Genomic DNA, 22,976 nt, shown 5'->3' with positions numbered 1-22,976 from the left:
TTTGTTTGTTTGTTGTGGTGTCCTCCCCCCCACCTTTTTAAAAATTATTATTATTTTAATAGAAGTAAACCAAAAGTGTAATTTTTTTTTTTTTAAACCAAGGATACATCTCAAATGAAACTAGAAGAAAAACTTAATTCTTCAAAACAAAATCCCCCCAAACTAAAATTTAGGAAGGTGGTAGGAAAAAAAACACTACTTGTGTTAAAAAAACTCAAAACACAACAACTCTAGTTTCATTGTGGATGTCACTAATAAGATGGGCAACAGAGAAACCTATTTATGAAATGCTCAATCAGAGGAAAAGTATTTATCTCCCGTTCATTCGTTTCACAATTAAATACATGCATACAAAGTATTCTGGCCACTTCTCAGAGAGTCCATTTCAGATCATGGAAGCAACTGAACTGTAATTGCTTTCCTCCTCTCACTTAAAGGGACACAAGCATTTTCTTACATACATCAGTCATATTTTAAATCTCTTTTCAAAGTTTATTCTAGTGTATTTCAGTGGGATTAAGTAAGCAGTCTGAAAAACATTTGCTGTACAGTGGAATTACTGTTTTGAACAAAGGCTTTTTAATAAAATTGGTGGGGGTTTTTTTTGAATGAAATGCAAAAATCTTACCACACACAGTTAAAATTAGAAAAAATACTATGACACTAGTAACTAATGATTCAGGAAATCTGATCCACTGTGGCATTGTACATCTTCAATATTTAAAGAAAAAAATATTGTTTGTTTTTCTCAATCCCAATCACTCCAGAATTTTATTTCTCCTTTGCCTACCAGCAAAACTATAAACTTCAGCTTTGCATATGGGGTTAACACAGCTTTTTGTGTGTGAGAGTTCCTTTTTTTCAATAAAACATTTTGACCTTTATTACCTGGAGTTTCTTTGACTATTTCCTTACTACAGCACAATTTCTGAAATGAACTCTGTCAGAAAGATAAACAATAAACATACAAAGATTAAGAATGCCTAATACTAGCAGGGTAACTTTCAGAAGGTTATAGAAGCAGCTAAACAATTAAAGCTACAAAGACATGCAAGATGTTGCATCACATAAAACAATTTTAGTCTTATTCTGTACTGTAATACTGTTTATTTCTCTTTCCTAAAAAGCTACTTTTCATTTTTTGGCAGCCATATATGTTCACTATGGAAGATAGATCTGTAGAAATATTTTGAACTAAATAACCCTATTTTTCTTTAACAAAGATAATGACTACATGTGAAAAGCCACATACAACAATATGATTTCTGCCTACACTGCAGTTTAATGCAGAATGTCTACGTAAACTTATGCTGCCAAAAACCATTTGAACAGTACAGAACTAGACAAACTAGACAAATAAAGAGACAAACGTGCAGGAAAAAAAGGGAATAAATAAATGCATTTTATTTACTGTGTTCTTTGATGGCTCCCAAGCAGTATCTACCTTGCCCACATCTTGCATGTCTTGGAGTTGGCGGAGCTGTGACAGGGTGTGGTGTCTCAGAGCTTCATGCAGGGGAGTATCCCCATCTTTATCCTGAATATCCAGCTTAGCACCTGCACGGACTAAGAGCTGAAAAGAGAGAACTGAATTTAACAACTCAAAAAAAGCTATTTATTCCTTCTAAAACTAATTTCAGGAAACTATGGTTTAGGATGCTCTAGGAGGTCCAAAAGGGTTATTCTTTTATCTTGCTACAATTCACAGTTGAATTTATTTATTTTCCAATACTTGGAGCTCAGCCCTCAACTGAAGCATTTATCTCTTTTAAATATCAAGTTTATTTCAGCAGAAGCCTAACACTTACTTGCCTGTGCTCTGAGGGAGTGCTACAAGAGATGTTATTTTAGAGGATTCTTTCTATTGTCCAAAACCTTTTAATTCTAACAAGACAGCCTACAAACAAACAATGTAACATATTACAGCAATGTATCAGAAACAGAACAAGTGTGCAATACTTCAGATACATATGTATTCTTTACTATTAGGTTTCAATGACATCAAAAATCAGCACTTACACACCATGTTACACTTTACAACTTAATTTACAGTATCCTCCCATTAGCAAAGTACTTAAGCATGTTCATAGGTTTACCCTTATTCAGCAGAAGACATAAAAACCAATGACACTATTAAATACTATCTCAGAACACTTTGGAAAGCACTGAACTGTAAGACTTGTCTTTAAGGCTAATTTTAGACACGTGTTCCAGGTCACATGACATGAAAGCAAGCATAAGGCTGCAGAGGCCCTCTTATTCATGTTGCCTTTGTGTACAGCCCTCCCACAATTCAATATACCAGAACTTCCTTAGATATGCTGTTAAAGAAAAATCAACACATGCTGACAAATAACAATTGCCCCTAAAAATTAAACCCTGTCACTGTTGCTATTCAGAAACCTGTAGATAGCAGCTGAGGTTTTAACTTTAGTTTTGAGCTTTTGCTACGCTGCAAAATTTGTATTAGCAGCAGAGACAAAAGGCATAGCCTAGAAACAGGAATGCTTGAAGGGGGATCTTCCTCTTCAGAACTTGCAATGCTTGCAAGGATCTCAGCCTCTCGGAACCAAAGAATCTCAGACTCTAGAAAAGGCTAAAAGGAAAATAGATTAAAAGGAATTCAGAACTTAATTTTCAAGGAAATAACTGCTTGTAATTGGCTGCAGCTTACCATTCTCCCCAATCTTTTCTTCCACAAATGAAACAAAGAAAACCAGCTAATAGTTGCAACAGTCTCCCCCCAACTTCCTACACTTTCTAAATGGACTTATTCTGGCCCAATTTTTCTTTCTCATATTCACATCTTGTGTCTGCCACTAGCTATTTACTGCTTAAGAGTTTCTCCTGGAAGAAAATCTGTAAGAGAACTATTTTCAGAGCAACCTGGAATCCTTGACTACCGTGGAAATTCAAAACCTTTGCAGAAGTTTAAAAAAAAGAAAAATTAAAAAAAAAAAACCAAAACACCACAAACCACCACTCTTTGTCATGGCAGCAGGGCTTTTAAAAGAACCTGCTACCTTTGACCACTACTCCACAGATGCCTGAGGGTACAACCCAGCCCTGGAAGGTACCCAATAGGAATTATTTTTGAAATTTGGAGCCAACATGTTCTTTTCATGGCTGCATGAGTTATTTTAGGACTTCTCAAAGTTAATCCAACTCTGAAGTATGGATACTCTACAGGGTCATTCACTTAAACATTCTCAGATATAAGCACATCAGCCCAATATACATACTAGTTCTTCTACATGCCTACCTTCCTGCTCATCTGCTACCTTAGTATTGTATTTCCAGGTACTGTGTCAGTTCCAGAAGGGCACAAGAGCTCACCAAATATAGCTGCCAAATAGCTTGCAGGATGCAAGTGACACTGACTCTAGGAAACCATTCTTTTGGTAGCAAGCAGTTCCAGATATAGGGCCGTATCACATGTTTCACTGTAATGGGATCACATCCATCAGCCCTTGGAGATGGAGAAACCTTACAGCAAAATAACGCTAAACAGAACCGCAGATACAGGTCTGCATAGGAGGGACGGTTCTCTGTAGGCCTGAATAAAAGACAGTTTTTAATATAAGATGACTCTCACCCTACAAAGACAAATTAAACAAATTTACGCAGAAGGCAAAGTCCACGTTGGTGTATTCACTAATAGGGAACGTCCTCTACAGCAGTGAGTGCTCTCTGAGCCTCAACAACCCACGCTAGCAATCCAAACACCAAGTCACATAGGTCCCATATGGACAGTGCACACAGGCCAGAATGGGCAAGCCGTGCCAGACTCCCGTTTCCTGTGCCAGCAAGAAAGTTTTGTTAAATTAAATTGAAAGCTAAGAACAGGGGAAGTTACACACTCAGAAGACTGTAAAGTAGTTAAACTCCTAAAAAGATATTTTACTTGGCTACAAGTTGCAAAAGCTATGAGCAAGAATAATTACTCATACAGCAAGAGGCATCGAAAATGCTATTTGAAGGCCCTGTTACAGGACAAGACTCACTCAAGTAACAGAGGAACACATTCTCCCTTACTCAACAAGGAGGGATGCTGGAACTGGCAACCACATAGTGGAAACCATAATGCACATGTACAAAAATTTAGCATTCCGGAAGCATCCTTCATATTGCTGACTGACCTTCTGTGCAAGTTGGCATGTTTCTGAATTGTTTAAAATTAATCATACAAACATTCAGTGGCTACATGTTGTTAAATCATTTTTTAAATGTTTATGAAGTACTCATGTCTTAACAGCTACAATTAGCTTGAGTCAAGTACCATTGACCATATGGTTTATTGCAAATAAGATACTTACCCTAACAATTTGTGTATGCTGTCGTTCAACGGCAAGGTGCAGCGCAGTTTGCTGGTTAACATTCTGGATATCCAGGTTAGCATTGCCCTGAAAGACATTCAAAGCATTAGAGTGTTATCATCCCAGCAACTCATCTGCAGGCAAGGCAGACCATTAGGGCACTGAATACAACCCTGAATATGATTCCTAGTTTGGAAATTTGAGAGCAGAAGTGATTAAATACTTTAATTATTCACTGTACAGATGTTGATCTGTTGAATCAAACTAGGTATCAAATTTTTCAGTCCCTCTGCACCATTAAGCCATTGTAATGATCTCAAAGGCAAGTTTGACCTTTGGAACTCACCACGTGTCCTTCCCTGCTCCACTGCTCCTGCATTGCGATTGCAGGCATAAAGAAGCAAACTATTTTCACATCAGATGGTTAACTGAAGTGTGACATTTAAATCCTCCCAAGAAGAGTGTCCTACCTGATGCACCAAAAGTTCAGCCACTTCCACATGATTATTGAGAGCTGCCAGATGCAAGGCAGTGTAACCATCATCTTTTTTCTCATCAACAATCCATGGTCGTGGTAACTTGGACAACAATACACGCATTGCACTGAAATAAACACGCAGAGATGCATAAATGCACCTATGTGTTTGTTGAATGACAAGAGGACACAGTAAAACAATATTCCTTCTCAGAACTACAAAGTAGTAGTAGCTAAAAATAACATTAGTATTTTTCAAAAAGAGAAAGTGGGTGAAAAGCTATACCAACAGTTCCAAAGCATAATAATTTCATGTTTGGTTCCTTCTAGTTAAAGCATACAAATAAACTATACAACACCCAAAACAGAGTGTGGGAATCAGATTTTTTCAAAGAATGTTATCTAGCAGTAAAAATTACCTTAAAAGAAAGTATTCATGCAAATTCTGAAACACAGACAGACATGTTCTCCCTCAAAATCCTTATAGCATCCTTAACTATTTAATGACCAAGTTCCACCACATTAGATTTCTTTAAAATCACCACTTTGTAAACTGGTGCCATGGGCTGTAACAGTTAAGACTTTCAGTTTCTGAGATAAAACTGGAGTAAGACCTCTTAGCCACAGACAAAATAAATGCTGAAACTGTAAAGTGAGTATTAGTGGAATATTTTCATAACAGATAATGGCTGAGTATCACATACCATACCAGTGTCTAATACTCCACCATACTTCTGTATGTGCTTACCAAGATGCCTACCAAAGGAAAGGGATTTATTATCTTACACCTCAAATTCAAGGGTGGGGAAAAGCAACCCGATTACTAGAGTATTAAAGCAGACTAAAATCCATGAAGTCCAAAGACTGCAGTGTTAAGGATACTAATAACACAATGCTAGATAAACAAATTGCTCAATCTTGTATTCTCTCAGAAATACACTTTTCTTAAGTTCATATGTCTTCACTTAGCTTTTGGAATAGGTAAGTAACCAAACTTAATTCCTTTATTGTTGTATCTTTATAAAGAGCACATGCAGCTCCCTTACAACAGTTCCTCAGAGACAAACAGAAAACCAGAAACTCCTACAATCTTGTGCCAGGAAACCTCTTCTATCATCTGATCTTTCCCTTCTGTTGAAGCAACATGATATTTACAGGAGAAACAGAGCTTCTTCACAAAACTCAAAACTTTAATATCCAAGTAATATTAGCTAACGCAAGTGGAACCACTCAGTCACAGAACGCCTTGCAAGGCAAATACTATGACTGAATTAAACAGTTCTTCATTAGCCAGCTGATACTGAAAATGTGGGATCTCAATAAGCCTCAGAAATATCCTCATAAAATGAGCCTCTCGGCTTTTACTTAAAAATATTCTCAACAGATAGCAATAAGATGATTGTGTTGTCAAGCTCCTAATTCATTCCAATAATCTGTTACCTTGAACATCCACACTGTGTAAGTGTTATTCACTCCTAAGCTCTCTTTTAGAGTAAGCCAATAAGTTTCCCATAAAACAAGCAAACCAAAAAGCTGTGGTTCTGGGAACAGCTCACTCCAACGAGCCCTCCTGAAAAGCTGAAGTAAGAGTCCATGAGGTAGATAACTGTACCAGTAAGACAGTGCACTCCTTCCTAAACACCTCTTGGATGCTCTCCTAACAGACTCTGACTTCTTAAGCATCTCCATGTTCTCCTGCTACTGCACTGAGTACACAACATAAATTCTCAAGTTTCACACTTAATATACCATCCTGGCAGTTGCAGTGTAATAGTCACTTTTTTCCCCAGATTCAGAGTGTCTGAAGGTGAAGGAGCCACAACACAGGAACTGCATCTTCAAGCAGCAGGATCACAGAGGCCCACAGGACACCCACGACCAACTGCTACGTGGAGCATCCGCAGCCAGGCTGCTCTGGAGGTTTGTCCTCCAGAGAGTGGACATAAGCACTTGGCCAGGAACTGAATGCATTCTGCAGTCTGTTGGTTACCTTGGTCTTTTTAGACTCCATCATAATCACAGCTTTCTTGAGGTAAGCAAATAAATAAGAAACCATTCTCAGCCTCTTGGGATGTTTTGTTTTCCTGGCAGGACTAAGCTTCTCACTTCCTCACAGTCCAAATCATTTATAAACACAGCAAAATAAGACAACAACACTTAACAGATTGTACATTGCTCATTGTGAACCATTGCTCAGCTTCTATTCATAACGCCTTCTACAGCTCTGTCATGCTACGAAAAAAGATTAGAATATTTGGGGAAAAACACCCAACCAAAACACCAACATTAATTCTTTGAGAGATTCACTTACGCAGGAGTTTCCAAAATTTAACAACATAATTTAGTAAAACACAAGTTACCAAAGCTTTATGAAATGTGATGAAATAAACAAATATTAGTTGCATTGATAAACAGAATTTATTTTTGTAGTGAAACAATGTATTTTCAAACCAAGGATATAAATATGTCTCTGGTTCACAATGTCAGAACTGTTTCTAGCTGCCTTAGAAAGGGAGCAAGTCTGGAGCATTGTGGTTCGTGTCATAACTGGACTGTACCTGGGCACGCCACCATCAGCTCTTCAGAAAGCTGAGCTGATACAGAGCATGCCTCAGGAGCATTTTTTTAATACCTCTCATCTTTGAAAGAAATTGACTTAATATTTTGTATGCTATGAAAAAATTCACTCATCCTAATATTTGCAAGAGCGCTAGCCTTACCAGATCCTCTTTCAAACCTTTCCCTGTTTAGTTTGATGTCAAATACCAGGAAAATTTTAATCTGAAGTTCAACTGTAAAATATCTGGGGGTATCTTGCTTTCATACAAATGAGATACCTGCTACATTTTTGGATTCTTTTGAAATGCATTGGTCCCACTTAAAAAACAGAAGGACCAACAAAAAAACCCCAAACAGCTTCGATATGTAATAGATTTTTATCTTATTTTTCACAGCAAAGCATCAGAGGGCCAGTAACTATTCCTCAGTTGGTTCTGCTTATGCAAGCAGAGACTGCATCTCTCTCTCTCTCTCTCTCTCTCTCCCAGACTGTGCTAAATTATTGGACAGCAGGATGGAAGGATGGTTTTATGGACGTGACACCTTAAAATTCTGCAATATATTAATATGCTACAAATGGCAAATTCTTTTATGATGCTCAGTGGCTACATTTTCCTTCTCATTAGCTGGGAGGTAGTTTCTTTCAATGCACAAGATCCTGTTCCTTCACACTGCAGCCTTCCTTCCTACAGCTATTCTATTCTGCAGGACTTTCTAGAGCTGCTGCCAAAATTTTGACAGCTAAGTGGCTACCATTCAGAACAGTACTCACTGGAACAAGCATGCATTGTATCATAAAAAGTCATATTAGTGGATTAATATTGCATGCCAATTACACAGTAATTCTTGATTCACTTTTCCACACAAAGTATTAAAGAAGCCGCTGAGTTGTACCACTTCATTTTCAGGACCACAACACAGATGTGGTCCTGAAAACTTGCTTTTTTCATCTTGTATACATTAAAACAGACCACGGACTACTTTCTCTGTAATTGTATTGAAAAGATTAAGAAATCAGCAAATCTAATGGTAACCATGAGCATGAAATCAGTTGAAGAAAGCTCTTCAGACTATCATCTTCAGTGTATTCAACTGTACAGATTACATGGGTAATTGAGTAGCTTCAAAGATTATAGTTAAGATGCTTAAAAGCCTTATGAAAACACTGAAATTATCATCACTGTGCTATTTAAAGATCATTACTAAAGCATTACTAATGAAAAAAAAAAAAATTGGCATTTGTTGGTCTGCTGTATTTTCAGATTAGCAGGTAGCTGATAAAGATTTTGGGCCTTTTTCAGTTGGATGATCTTTTGCAAGTTCCGAAATTTTCTAGATGGGATGACAAAAGAAAAGCTTCAGTGAAAATTTTTGAGGAAGTTGTCTGTGAAGCTTTGAAGGGGGTGAGGAAACTAGTTCTTCTTTCATATGAGCTAACACCTGCTTAGTATAAAAGGTAATGAGAAAGCACATGTGAGTATTAGGGGGCTGAGTTCAAGGTATCTGTTGCTTTCCCAGGCTCAGCTGTTGCGGGTACAGTGACTTATAAAGCCCACCATAATTCACTTCTTTTGTCCCCATAAAAGACAGTCCTAGCTCTAATAGTTAGAAGTGATTTGTTAGAAGGAACACCCATTTATACTGCATTACATTTGAGATGTAGAATAATAACTCCAAATGCTGTTGAATGCACCTTTAATTTGACCTTGCCACATGAGATTTTTTGTTGTGGTTTTTGTTGTTGTTGTTTGTTTTTTTAAATTCAGGTCTTTAGAGAGTCTGGAGCCATGGCTTAACATATATATGATGTATTTAAATTATAAATAATAGCAGAATGCAAATTCAACAGCATGAATTTTATATTTGCAACATAAAATGCATCACAGATCTGAACAATACACTAATTCATTTTTAGCCACATAGAGCAGTTGTTTCAACACCAGTTACAACGTTAGATATACCAAATAAAAAAAATCATTGTTATGACCAAAAGTTTTAACATATGGTATATTATTCATTATCAACCTACAGATAAAATCTCTTTCCTTATGCAGTATTTTCCTCAGTATTTTTCCAGATGCTCATCAGCATTACCTGAGAATGCTGCATACAATAATGGATTTATCTGAAAAATCTACAAGATAAAAGTACTTGTAGCAAAATGAAACTACCACTTTGTTGTATAGAAAAGACTCCCAATCTAGCATTCTTAACTGCAAAGGCATCCTTCCACCCTGTTTAAAAAGATATATCAAGAAAACCTAGGGAAGATTATCTGCTACCAACTGCAATTTGACTGCAGAATGATTTAAAAGGAGAAGATTGAGGGTTTGCAAGATGGTGGTGGGGTGGTTTTATTTGTTTGGCCTTTTGGGGTTTGTTTGGGTTTTTTAAAGAACAAAAAATAGAGAGGCTACTTCCCAAATAAGCATAAGCACATTTAACTTTAAATAGCTACTGAAAGACACAATTCCACTTTTCCCTGCACTTTAATTCCTGCATTATGTTGGCTCTACACACACATCACCGTCTCTAGGGAGTGAAGCAACCTGCCAGACTCTTGATTTGGCAAGTTTGCTTTCAGACAGATCAATGAGATAATCCAACTTACCCTGCAACTTCACAATCACTGGAAGTGACAGGAGTAAGGAAATGATGAAGCTAAAGTTGCAGGGAGGGCAGACTGCCCTTTCCAGAAGCAAGTCTTAGACCAGCATAAACTTATCAGGAAACATATCTCTGGGGGTTGTAATGATTCAGTGCACTTTCTACTGCAAGTTTCTCTACTCTCCTGCCATTCTCCTCCCGCAGGTCAGCTTTCCACTGTCTCAGTGTGACATGGTTTTATAACAGAAAATATTTTACAGCAATCCTGGCTTGAAGTATTCCCCCCCAACACCCCCTTCTTGTCCACTTACTCCCACCCCAGCTCAGCTAAACCTGTTCACCCGTTTCCTGTTACATCCTCAAACAGTTGAAGGAACAGATCAGATCTAAAGACAGTTTCCATTGCAAAGTTTTCTTTCAAGGCTACGTAGTTGGATATGCATTTTACAACGCAATAGAAGCAAGACTACTTTTTACTAATCCCATTCTTGTCCTCTGACTACCACCTCTGCTCGACTACCCACCCCCCCAAAGTGGTCCAAACACAGCATCTAAAAAGTTACCCCTTTTTGTTGGATTATTTCTCATACAGAATAGTACTCTGAGCCTGCTCACTGTGAAGCCAAAGAAATATTTGTACCAACGTAGTGCAAGAAGTAACACAGGAGCAGGACAGTGCTATTTTTGGCAACGATACGATCTTAAGTGGACGTCAGCACACAACTTCAAGCCAAATCAGTTCCCGATCTGCTTCATGCCACACTCGCTGTGCAGTACAGGGAGTTACACTGGAAGAACGAAGAAGGAAGTATCCCTCAGTAACAAGTAACAAAGAATAGACTAGTACCTTAGACTGGTATTACTGAGCACACTGTATCTCAGAATTAGCATTTAACATTTCATATCTGACTGATGGCTCAGCTGGCAGAAGTTTAAGTAGACAGTCTGTTTCCTTCTTTTTGTCTCTCAGATTTTCAAGTATCTCTTGGTATTTGAAAAACTGATTTCAATACATATGAAACTAAAGAAACAATGAGGTATATAAATTTACATGGATTTCACAAAAATGTATTCTGTATTAGCCTAGATCTTGCACAACAATTTTGTCTCCAGTGTATGATTATGAAATTGAAGAAAGAGAAATGATAAATGTGACTTTTACCAGAAAGCTACACTGCAACAGAAGTTATGGGGTAAGCAGCTACCAAGCACAGAACAAAGTCAACACAAAAAGGGGAAGCAAGGAAAGTATAAATCCAAGATAGCGGTCCATTCAGGACTTTGCAGTTCACATTCTACCTTACAGTACCGAACTTTAACATGTTAGTAGCTACTAATTACATAAATATTCATTGAGATGACATTTTCGTTTAATAAGTTTGTTTAATTTTAGATTGAGAGATTTTCAGCTTTTTCACTCCTGAGTGTTGTATTTAAATGGCTAAATTTCACTTACTGTATTCTTTTCTGAAGAAAACATTGCATATCCTCCCTATGAATAAGAAAATCCCTTTTTCATATTTTGAATGTGTAACTATTGGTCTTGTTATAGGCCAGTTTTGTGCACATGAAAGTCAGATTACTGGACTGAGCTGTTCACTTAATTTATCTTTTTATTCTTTTCTCCTAAAACATTTGAGTTTTTTCAAAGAATGGTAGCACCTAATTTACACATGCATTTATTTTTTTAAAAGTAATTTTATAGCTAAGCATTATGAACAAAATACTATGGAATTATTAAACATAACAATAAGGGATTATATGAATTTACTGATTAAAGCAAAGGTATCTGTTTTTCAAATAATTTCTAACTTGATTTGAATATGGCGACGTGGGGCCACAAATCAACACCAATTTTTTATTTATAAATAACAACAGCACACTTTGCAGGTGAAAGCTTAAAACTGGACATATGCAAGGCTGCTTAGACCTCAGGTTAAACAGCGTGTTGTCACTCATAGCATTTTTCAGCGATCAAGAAGCCAGGTTACACAACCTGCGACGGCAGTGCAAGGTATTAATTGTTCTGTATCTGTGCGAAGTCCTTGCCTTGCTACTAGCAGGGCTGCCTTTTTCTTTTTTTTCCTCTTTTTTTTTTTTATTCCCCCCCCCCCCCTTCCTCCGTCCCCGCCCCCCCACCTCGTTTCTAAGTATAGTGACAACCTCATCAGGGTTTACTAGGAGCGCAAGCTCAGTGAAAACCTGGGAAATCTAACTGGAAACACGAGAGAGCACTTTATTTGGCAGTGCTAAAAAAACCTGGGGACAAATGGCTGAGCGGCGGTGGAAGTGCAGGCTGCACAATCAATCGGCAGAGAGCCGGATAGAGGCTCCCTCCGCTGCCGGATCGACAATCGACAGCTGAGAGACTATTTTTTGCAATGGTTGACTAAATATGGTCAGGGAAGAGAGAGGCACAAGAGAGCCTGTTTGCCTGGGAGTGCATGTTTCAAATGCTTAGCTGCCTATAAAGCCGTAACAGTTTTGCTCGTGCCCTCTAAGTGGGAAATACGGTTAGTGTCTTCTGTAGTGTGCGTGTGGGAGCCCTGACCTCGCTAGCAGACTTGACCTCTGAAGATGGAAAGTAGCTTCAACACAGACCTGCCTACAGTTAAGCCTGGAAACATAACCTCAAGCAAGAAAAGATGCAGTGCAATATCTAAGGAACTAGAAGAAACCAATATTTGCCGGGGGTGGGGGGAGACGATCGCGCTTTTTTTGTGCCTTTTTTTTTTTTTTTGGAAGCGACTCCAACTTTTGGAGGCTTGGTTTTGGTTTTTTGTTGGGTTTTTATTTTTCTTTTTGCCTGTGATTATTTTCATCTGACAGTGGGCTAAGTTCACCTTCCCTTGGCTTCCTAGCATCTATCCTTGGAGTCTTAACTCTCAGTCCAGCAGACATAAGGTATAATTTCTATACAACATCATCCATATTTTAGCATTCCAAGAAAGGCAGCAGGTGCCAATTAGGCACCCGTCTTCATGCTTTTTTTTTTCTTTTAAGTTTTATCTATTTAAGGTGGTGAGGTACTGTATGCACCGACATTCACCCCCCCTTGCCTCCCCCTCCCATGTAATGAAGAGCTGATTCAGCGAATAGAGTGAGAGAGCACTCAGGATGAGATGGCTGCTGCTGATGTGTCTCTAGGTCATTACCTCTCTGCCAACTGCAAATGCTGCATGATACTAAGCTTACAGGTAATAGAACATCAGGAGACCTGCATTATTCTGCACGTTTAAAGGATGCCTATGACTTTCTGCATGTATATCTTATTTACTAAAATGTTTTTTTATTGTTATGTTAATCCCTCTACTCTGGGAACAGCTTAATTTTGAGTGTGTTAAAGTATCAAGCATTTGTAGTGTAAAGAGCAGGCTGAAAGAAAACAACGTTAATCCAAATTTCATAGCCAAAAAACCCCAACGTGCTTGGTAGGCAGAATTCTTTTTAAAGAAGATAAACTCAAAAATTGCAATGCCATTAACTGGTTGTTCATTTCAGTGAAATATATTCTTATCTTCCTATGCACAACTACAAAAATGACCAACTTTAAAAAGAAAATCTAATAAACAGTGTGGTAGTGCAATGCTGAGTTCTCAAGTAGATCTAAGCAAAATTTTCAAGGTGCTTTATCTCAGATGTACATGAAAACAACCTACTTAAAAACTAGAATGTGACTGCTGTGATTCTAATGCTGCATTGCTGTTTCTCCTTGTAGTACTGTGCTAGCTACTGCTACACTCTGATTTGCTCTCTGTCAGCTGCACTAGGTTTTTGTCATGAGCTGCAGAAATTCTTACTTCCTCTGCTCTCAGCTTTCCTTATGACTATTACATTTACTAATTGTTAAACTTATTTCAAATTTACCTTCTAATGCTGTAAAGACAAAGCTTACTCTTTACTGTAACCCCAATCAGCTCCTGAAATACAAATTAAGCAACCATAAGCTGTATCTGACAGCCCCTTAGAAGTCAAACCTGTAATGTACATCAAAGATTTAACTACCATTCCAAACCAAGGCGCAGAGTCTGATGAAACAGGGTTAAACTTGGGGTATGTTTCTTTGAGGACTTTTGGGTGGGTTTTGGTGTTTTTTTTTCAGTTGACTCAAATATTTCAAGTGTGGACAAGATTTTGGCTCAAGCAGGTGAGTGGCAATTTAAAAAAAAAAAAAAAAGGTGCTTGCAGAAACATTGAATAGATATTAGCTTTCACATGTGACCTTTGGCCTAACAATCCAAATCCCGTCACAGCAGTTAGAGGTTGTTTTCTTAATTCAATGTCATCATCTTTATGATAAGCAGGATCACCAGTGGCATGTGCTGTTATTATGGGTTGTTTGGTTTTTTTCAAACTACTCTGAACTACAGCGGAAATAAGTATAAACCTGCAAAGAGTTTGCAAAATACGGGATGGGATGCCGAAAGCATGGAAGTGTGACTGGGGAGGGTAGGAAAATAAGTTTATAACTACCGTATTAGATGAGTCTATACTTCCCTTCAGGACACTAGATGCAAACTGTACACCAGCTAGACGACCTGGGAGGAAGCTGAAGTTTTTACAGTGGAATACAACTACAAATTCCAAGAAAACACATTGCAAAGCTACCAGCGATTCAACTCTCCACTCAAACGTGGTCACTCAGAATGAACAGCAAGAAGCTGCAAAAAACTGGAAAAGCACTTCTAAAGTCCATGCCATCCCAGAACAATGAACTATAACCGGCCTTAAGCCCCTGTGCAGGTAAATTGCTTTGCAAAGTTCAGTTCAGAGTAAGTTTTATTTTCTACCATCAGTTAATCATAACATTGTTCTTCCCAAGAATTGTCAGCCTGAGTTTTACCTAATGACAGCAAGGGAAAGCAGCAAAATACTTTTCAGGTTCATCTGACAGGTAGTCGAGCAACTCTGTGTACCTGCTCAGAGTACATACTTCTTTATGTACCCATATGAACATACAATGCTATGGAATGTAAAGAAGTATGTATTTTTGGCAGGCACGGAACGACCAGTAAGAGGAAACTAAACAGCTGTTGGAAGAAACAGGTTTCCCTCTTGTTTGAATGACATTCATGTGACAAATTAGCTTGCTAAGGGTCAGCTGGTATTGCCAAAATAACTCATACTTGTTAGTAACAAATCACAAAACATTAAATTAAGTGACTATAACAGTGGGTAGGAAGAATTGTTCACAGCTGATAAACAGAACATTAGCTGTAAACAAAGAATTCAAAACAAGGCTGGAAATGAACCAATTAAGATTGCAGCATAGCTGCAAAATTTATCATTATCAGTACTCCTCACTTAATAGATCCTAAACTAATCTTAAAAGCCTGATTATCTAAACATATCTCATTAAAAACAAGCCATTGCAACTAAGACACAAGTAGAAACAGCTCAGAAGTTAAGGCTATGATTTAGAGAAACAGATAGCCAAAATAATTGAGTATGATAACTTCTGCAATTTAATATATGAGACTTAAGTTAGAATTTTCTCCAAATCAGCACTTATTACGCTCACTGAGCTCTTCGACACAAAGTGCATTGTCAGGTTTATGCACAGAAAGTGACAATACAGAGATTTCTAGGCCACAATTGCTGGTCAGCAGATTAAAGCTATTGACAGATTCCTAAATGAAAACACAAATGACAACTACAACCTAAAAGGTAAGTTATCTTAAATACCATTTTCAAATAAGCTGAATTTCTTTTAAATACAAATTTAAGAAAATTGGCCATGAAAATATGACTCTCTAGCACCCAGAAAATTGTAAGAACTACATAAGAAATAGTCCTGCAACAATTTCAAGTTCTAAAAGTGGTATTAATTAAAATATACCAGCACATACCATCCCTAAGTAAAGACACTCAACATCAAATTCAGGAACAAGGAAAGATATGAGTAAAGACCTCCTGGCTCATCAATCCAGCCATTCCTATTCATGACAGCAGCCTTCTAAAGGCAGTTATTAAATAGGATACGTCCAGAATAAGTAGGCACATTTGGCCTAGGTTAAAGATTCTAACTGTACCCCTGTGCTTACTAAAATGTCGGGGAGAAAAAAACCAAGAAAAATAAAAAAAAACAAGAAAAATAAAAAAGGCAATGCACAATTTTTAGATAGAGAATCTTATTTTTAAATACTCATATAACTCTCAAGTATTTAATACTCTACATAGCCTGCTATTTTTATTACCTGAAACTACAGAACAACATATATACAAGAAACATTATCTTATCAGAACCATTTTCTTAAGTAAAATATTAATTTTTTTTTTAAAAGCTCCTTCTGAGAAGATATTTTGGCATGAAAACTACAGTCTCTTAACATCTAAATTGAAACCTGGTTTACAGTGGGAAACAAATCAAATTGTAGTAGCTTTTCTAAATGGAGCAATACTACTGAACTTGATCATGCTCATAGAAGCAATTTGGTATTATCAACAGCTTTACAGAGGGGTTAAATGCTAAGCATTTACTTCTTTTCCTGAAGAGTTCCTGTCCTCACCACCAATTGATTTGGCTTCCACTATATAATGAGACCAACTTTTTAACAGCTTAAATTTATTTTGAAAGGTTTTTGGTAGCAATTCGTCATGTTGTGTTCTTTCTTGCCTTCTTTGTATAACATTGCAACGCTATTCCGAAACAAAGTGACAGTTCAGAGTGATACAAAAGTTAAAATTATATGTTGACATTGCTTCCTGCTAGTTCATGTTAGCATATCTCTAAGAATACATATCCAGTCACTCCAAAATGTCACATCCATCACTTAGATCAGCTGTTCAATTTTAACTGAGCACACGTTGAACTTTGGGCATCTGCTGACACAGTTGTAACTCAAACATTTCAACTGTGTGACTGACAGGGATAACAGATGCTGACATTATCAAATGCTACACGGCTTTTTTTCCACGGCCGTTTTTTGTCCCGATATGGCCAGTACATGAAACTGTATTGCCATCCAAAAGCACACTTGAGCAGCTGTATCTGTAAAACAGTTCCTGTATAACTGGTAAAAATAGAAACTAATTTTATAGCCATCTTAATGCTTAAGTCCAAGTGACACACCTGCTATGTTTCTATTAGGATACATAGTGTTGGGAATGTATTTACATAAATCTTCTCACCAGCATCAGACTACGCAACAAACAGATGTAGACTATACTTGACATACTCATTACTAGTGAATGGCTTGAACTAAGGTTGCCCCCTACTTCCCACTGCAGTCAAAGCTCAAAAAGAATTCAGCATACAACATAAAAAAAAAAAAAGCTATGTGAGCACGCACAAATGTATTAAAGGGCTTAATTTCAAAGAAATCAGATGCAACCCCAGATAAAGCTGTATTTTTCTGGCATTAAACATTTTTACATATATTATCAGGGTTAAAAAAAATAATCTATCCTGCTATATTATATAATCATTCCTAAAAAGTTAATACTAACCAGAGATACAGTAATGGAATTGAAAGCACTTGACATTTATACTTGTGCTAACCAACTACAGCATTACAGCAGCTGCAAAAGGGAAACTGCCAAAAAATGAATGGGGGGAGGGTGAGGGGAAACCGAAACCTTCTTCCCCAGTAAAGTTTAACATGAAGAGGCAAGGGAGCTCTACATGAGTAGAAGTTGTAAGACTACAGTTTCTGGTCACTACTCTAGAATTTCATTATTACAGACAGAAAAAAGTTAAAACTGATAATTATAATTTGATTTGAGACTCATCCAAAGATCCTCGAGGAAATACTCGAGAAAGGAACAAACCTGGATACTGTACAGGCCTTGCTGGTATACAGCTTTCCATTCTGCCGTCTCCAAATTAGTGAAGGAATTTAAATTTGCATTGACTAGAAACAAAACATGTAACACAGAAGAAAGCCGCATGTTTTTTTGAACTGTTCACGTACTTAAAAATGCATTACTGAATTATAACCTTCCTGCACTCCAATGCTTTGCTAAAGCTGGTAAAATGGAACCAAATCACCTCTTCAATGGATTTGGTCCCCTTCAACCAGCTGTAGCTATGCATTGATCACTACAGGATTTCTCCTATTTTTAAAACTGGACATGAAGTCTGCTCAGAGTAATTACGCAGTCCTCTCTACAGTTGAGTTCAACTATTCTAGGCACCTTAAAGATGGAAGGTAACAAGGAGTGTAGCAAATTCTGCATTTCAAAATTTCAAGGTTTTATTTGTAAACAAACAGCTACTGGTATTCAACATTCTGTCCACATTCAGTGAAAACTGATCTCTTACAACATTTATAAAGACAACAGGTAAACAGTGAAATAAACACATTTTCCAATGATTTATTGTCTCTTGTATTTCTCCTCAAGTATGTTGCCCTTTGTAACAGAACTGACCAAAAAAACCTGATCAAAAGGAAGCTATCATGAACAGTATTGGCAACGGAGGGTAAGTTTGCTTTCGGGGCACCTTTCTTTCTGTGCCGCCCCACCATCCCCCCCCCCCCTTTTTTTTTAATTGCACAAGGGAGGAAACTCCACAGGGAAGGAACTGTATTTGCCATCCTGCACATGCTGGCATATTATTTACTATTTAAAGATAATAAATTTGTCACTGACCTCAACAGCTACAGGCTGATCTGCCATCTAATTATAGGTCTGCTCATGGAGATTATATTCTTTCTCCAAATCAACTTGAACAAAAGTCTTCTTTCAAAGCATTTTCTGACATAATACTTTAATAAGGGGTTTTAGGAGCATGCTTTTTTTGCGTTCAGCTTCAACTAAGCTTCAACCTACACTTACTGTGGGAACTGCAAATCTGAAAGCAAAAAATCCTCTTACTGTCTTAAAAAATAATTGTACAACTCTTTGATTACCTCACAACTTGTCTCTGTGAGGACCTCCATGGCAATATAACAGAAAAGTCCCTGAAACACTCATTAACACTAAGTACAGGTGAGAAACCCCATCTCTCAAATACATCACTAAAAACAGTTAAAAATTCCACTGCCAACCAGCTCAAACCATCTGCAAGTCTAAAAACAAGGAGATCTACTAAATAAGACAAGCATGGGGAAAAAATATAATTCCATTTTAAACCACAACCTCCTACTTGCTAGTTTATGAACACAAAGATGACTTATTCCTTGCTATTGGACAGCAAGATATGAAATCTGCATCTTACCTGACTATTTTAATTTTTTTATTTAAAGTCCAGCAGAATTTATTGCTCTGAAGAACTAGTCGTAAGCACGGGCAGAGTCAGGTCAGCTCTAAAAGCAGCCTCTATTTAAGATGCTAGCTACAGTGTGAATAAAGCTTTCTTCACAAGATACAATGCAAATCTAAAACTAACTGGGGCAACGGATATAAAATACGCCTACACTTCAGTCATGTCTTCAGCTCAAAAATCTGAAGTCACAGGTATGCGAATAGATCAAAACAACCAAGAGTTGATAACATGGAAAAAAATAACCAATCTGTACAATATTTTCAAATTTTACTCTCCTTTTTTCTGTCTGAAAAATCTCATTAACACTGAAAAGGCAAAGTCTGCTAAGCTTTGAGGTTCACAGTACTTTGAAAAAAGTCCAAAATAAATGCACTTTTAATATGACTGCCTCAGTTAAAAATCATGAACAAAAACCCATGTATTAAACAAAATCTGAACTTCCCCACACTTCATTTCAAATTTCTTTTCAGCTCCTTCTCCCATGCACGAGTTTAAAGCTACCTACAACATAAATGAGTAGCATCCAATCTGTATTTCAACATTACACATTAGCGTGAAAACCAAAAGTTCTGTTTCTATACCAATTCACAAGGTATGAACAGGAGCAAATTATTAAAAGGAGAAATAATCCACTAATAATAGGATGGTCTCCAAAACACACTTTACCTTGACTTCTGGAAAACACTGCCAAACTGTCATGGAAGATTAAGTGCTGAGAAATATCTAAGCTATTTGACATAAATGCTTTCTTTCTTATAATATTTATCTAATAGTCAAATGTTTAAAATAGAATATAAGCATTCATTTTCATCTGAAAAATTAAAAACCTCCAAATGTTCTCCTCAGCACAGTTTGTGTGTTGTTGTGTTTTGGTTTTGTGTGGGTTTTTTTTGGTTTTTTTTTTTTTTAGAGATCTATCTCCCTACTCTTAGGAAAGGTCAGAACTCAAGCAAGAAGCAGAATAGGTATTGCACTGAAGATGAAATTGGTTCCAAATACCTGTTTGATATCAACTAGAAAAAATTCTGTAGAAATCTAGTTCACTTTATTGTGGTACCCACGCACTTAACACATGCATTTATTTTATTATCAGTAACTAGGAAGATGGATGTGAACTTTAACAATACTTACATACATAGTAAGTATTTTAGTTTTATAAATGTAGATATTTATGCACACATGCATACACACTTACATACATATACGAATATATGTTTAACTTTTATAAAATAACATTTCTTTATATATTTGACCTTAAGGGGAATTTAGTGCACTGTATTCCATATAAGGCACCACAGCATGAAGCCACAAAACCTCCAGTTTAGGTGGAGCAGGAAAGCTTAGATTAGGAAAGACAGGTCCTTAAGTAAGGTTTCAAGCAGAATATATTATGTTCTGCTTGTGACCCATACCAGCTACAAGCTAAAGTTCAAGTGGTTATTTTTAACAGTGATTTAAATAGCTGGTGCTTAGTGCATTTAATAGATTGGTAATATCCATTGCTCTTTATCAGATTAGAAAAACAAAGTGGCAAATATAAAACCTTTGGTTTCATTCAGAAAGAGGCCAGTAGAAGAACTACAGAATCAATGAAATAAGTGACCATCACTAAAATCCTAATAAAATAAAACTTAACTCCTAAATTAATCAAATTATTATAATAATTTTTTGGCCAGAACAAAAACAAAGTTTAAAAATTTTCAAAATAAGATTTCTTCTGCTTTTGTTTTCATTAATTTCTTCCCAGGTTGATGTATAAAATATCTAATGCTGTGAACAAATAAAACTACTACTTCTGTGATGGAGACAAGATTCTCTCTTTTTACATGCTTCAGAAGTGCTCAGATATAACTGCAACCAAAAAAATAGATACCTAACAGCTTTAGATATCTAACTGTTTTAGATGCAAGTGAAAACCCATGCATGGGCAGGACCAACACAGGGTTCAAATCACTAATACTGGAAACATTTTCCTATTCTTCCAGTAAAAGCTTTTGTAAAGGAGAGAAGGCTCTGGGAAAAATTGCACTATGCCTCGCATGCTGCCAACTGTCAAACTGATACAGTCTGAACTACAATTTGGATCCCTCCATCAAAGAAAAAGCCTGCAGCTCCTAAAACATTCACACACAGAAATATCTTCAGCATCCCTATGAAGAGCTTCCCTCACCACCCCCTCCCCCCACCCCTTTCCCTGCCTCTCACAAGAGCCTAAGGAAAGCATTGCAGAACAACAACAAAAAAAACCCCACCAAACAAACAAACAAAAAAACCAAACAAAAAAACCCCACCAAAACCCCCAAAATACCCCATCTAGGTAACTGGAGGCAGGGAACAGTACTCCTGGCTAATGCTGTTACGTAAATAAGGAGAATTTGTGTTAAGTGAGTAAGTTACCAAGTCAGACTTGAAAGAACTGTCTCCTGAATGCCAAAAATAAGCTCCCTTCACTAGGTCCTTGACACGTTCTCTTATAGACATTTTATGAGCACTGTAGAAATCTGTAAACACATTTATTGTTCCTATCAACACTTCCAACCGCTACTTTTACTTTGTGAAGCGTGATTCCATTCTATATACATGTATAAATGCTTATGTTTACTTTTTAACTATCAGTCTTTACAGCTATGATCTAAGAGACTAACCCAGATTTTATTCCCATACATTAATATACAGCCTTATTTGTCCAATTTCACTCAAGTGAAAAGTAGCAGAATTTAAAGTTAAACAACACAGACACTTCTTATTTCATGTAAACTACACCAAATTCTCCACCACATGATTAACATATTGAAGTCTTGCTAGACTGACAGCTCTGAAGAATACCATTTATCCACAATGTAATAAGCAACCAGCAATGCAGCAAGTTTTCCATTAAGTTCTATCTATGCAATAGTTTTTGAAAGCTATCTTAACCAAAGATTGAATGTAGATGTATAGTATGCAGCTAGCACAAAAAAATTATGCCTCAAAACTAACTTTTTCAGGTAAGTTGCTATATAAAAGCTGAAATACAAAGTTCCTTGTATACATACTTTTAAGAAAACAAAACTAAATGTTTCTTGTACTAACAAATACAATCTAATGCAACAATCCTAAGATCACTTTGTAACTGCATGGCACCTTTAATAATAATTATTCACAAATACATACTTCTTAAAAACTCAAATCCCTTTCCCAATATCTGAGAAGGGGGAGGAAACATTTTTACAAATCCTATCTTAAGATCTTACTTAATAACTTGCTTATGAAAATATTTATTGGCAAAATTTTACAGCCGCCACATGATATTTCCCAAGGATTTGGAGTTACCTGAATACAGCATTAAACTGAGCAGACTACTAGTTTCATTCTAATAATGGCTTCCCAAGTATTAGAAAGACGCATATCTAAGCAACATCAAAATTTAAGAAATAATTGCATGCAGGTTTAAGGATCTTTGAAAGAATACCATAATTCTACCCTCCCATGCACTTGTTTTCCTTTTCCAAATGATAAAATAATCTTTAAAACCCAATTGTTACCTAGGGTTTCCTCTTAGTGCAGCGTGGTGAAGAGCATTAAACCCATTGTTGTTGGTGATAGTAACATCTGCTCCAGCTTCTAACAATACAGCAAGGATGTCATCACGCTTTTTACTTATTGCATCATGAAGTGGAGTGTCACCTTCAGAATCCTAAAACCAGAAACAGCTTACATCAATTTCTACATGCATCCACATTGAAGAAAAAAGATGCTTAAATATCCCTAGAAAAAAACTGACTATACAAACACAAAACAGCTTCTTCAGACCTAAAAGTGTCGCTATACT

At 36.9% G+C, this 22,976-nt stretch overlaps 1 protein-coding gene and 1 long non-coding RNA gene across 8 annotated transcripts in view; one reads left to right on the top strand and one right to left on the bottom strand.

Annotated features, from left to right (window-relative positions):
- Positions 1-22,976, bottom strand: part of MIB1 (MIB E3 ubiquitin protein ligase 1) — an 80,656-nt gene that overhangs the window by 18,930 nt on the left and 38,750 nt on the right. For 4 of the 5 annotated variants that reach the window (XM_069779140.1, XM_069779142.1, XM_069779143.1 and 1 more), the window contains exons 12-15: positions 22,690-22,841; positions 4,787-4,919; positions 4,317-4,403; positions 1,412-1,573 (exon numbers count right to left, since the gene is read on the bottom strand). In XM_069779140.1, coding sequence (XP_069635241.1) covers positions 1,412-1,573; positions 4,317-4,403; positions 4,787-4,919; positions 22,690-22,841 — 534 coding nt within the window. The remainder of the gene's footprint in view (positions 1-1,411; positions 1,574-4,316; positions 4,404-4,786; positions 4,920-22,689; positions 22,842-22,976) is intronic. The other variant, XM_069779141.1, reaches the window with a different exon arrangement.
- On the top strand, positions 12,305-19,282 carry LOC138684724 (uncharacterized). 3 transcript variants are annotated; one of them, XR_011323979.1, is made up of 4 exons: positions 12,308-12,861; positions 12,961-13,154; positions 14,461-14,700; positions 18,301-19,282. It is a non-coding gene; the product is annotated as an uncharacterized lncRNA (long non-coding RNA). The 3 variants fall into 3 exon arrangements; XR_011323978.1 differs by lacking the exon at positions 18,301-19,282 and adding an exon at positions 16,242-18,272; XR_011323977.1 differs by lacking the exon at positions 18,301-19,282 and having other exon boundaries at positions 12,305-12,861; positions 14,461-14,722.

This window comes from Haliaeetus albicilla, chromosome 3 (genome assembly GCF_947461875.1).
Source record: "Haliaeetus albicilla chromosome 3, bHalAlb1.1, whole genome shotgun sequence".
NCBI lineage: Eukaryota > Metazoa > Chordata > Aves > Accipitriformes > Accipitridae > Haliaeetus > Haliaeetus albicilla.
The sequence above is the reverse complement of the archived record's forward strand: the minus strand, read 5'-3'. Positions and strand labels throughout refer to the sequence as shown.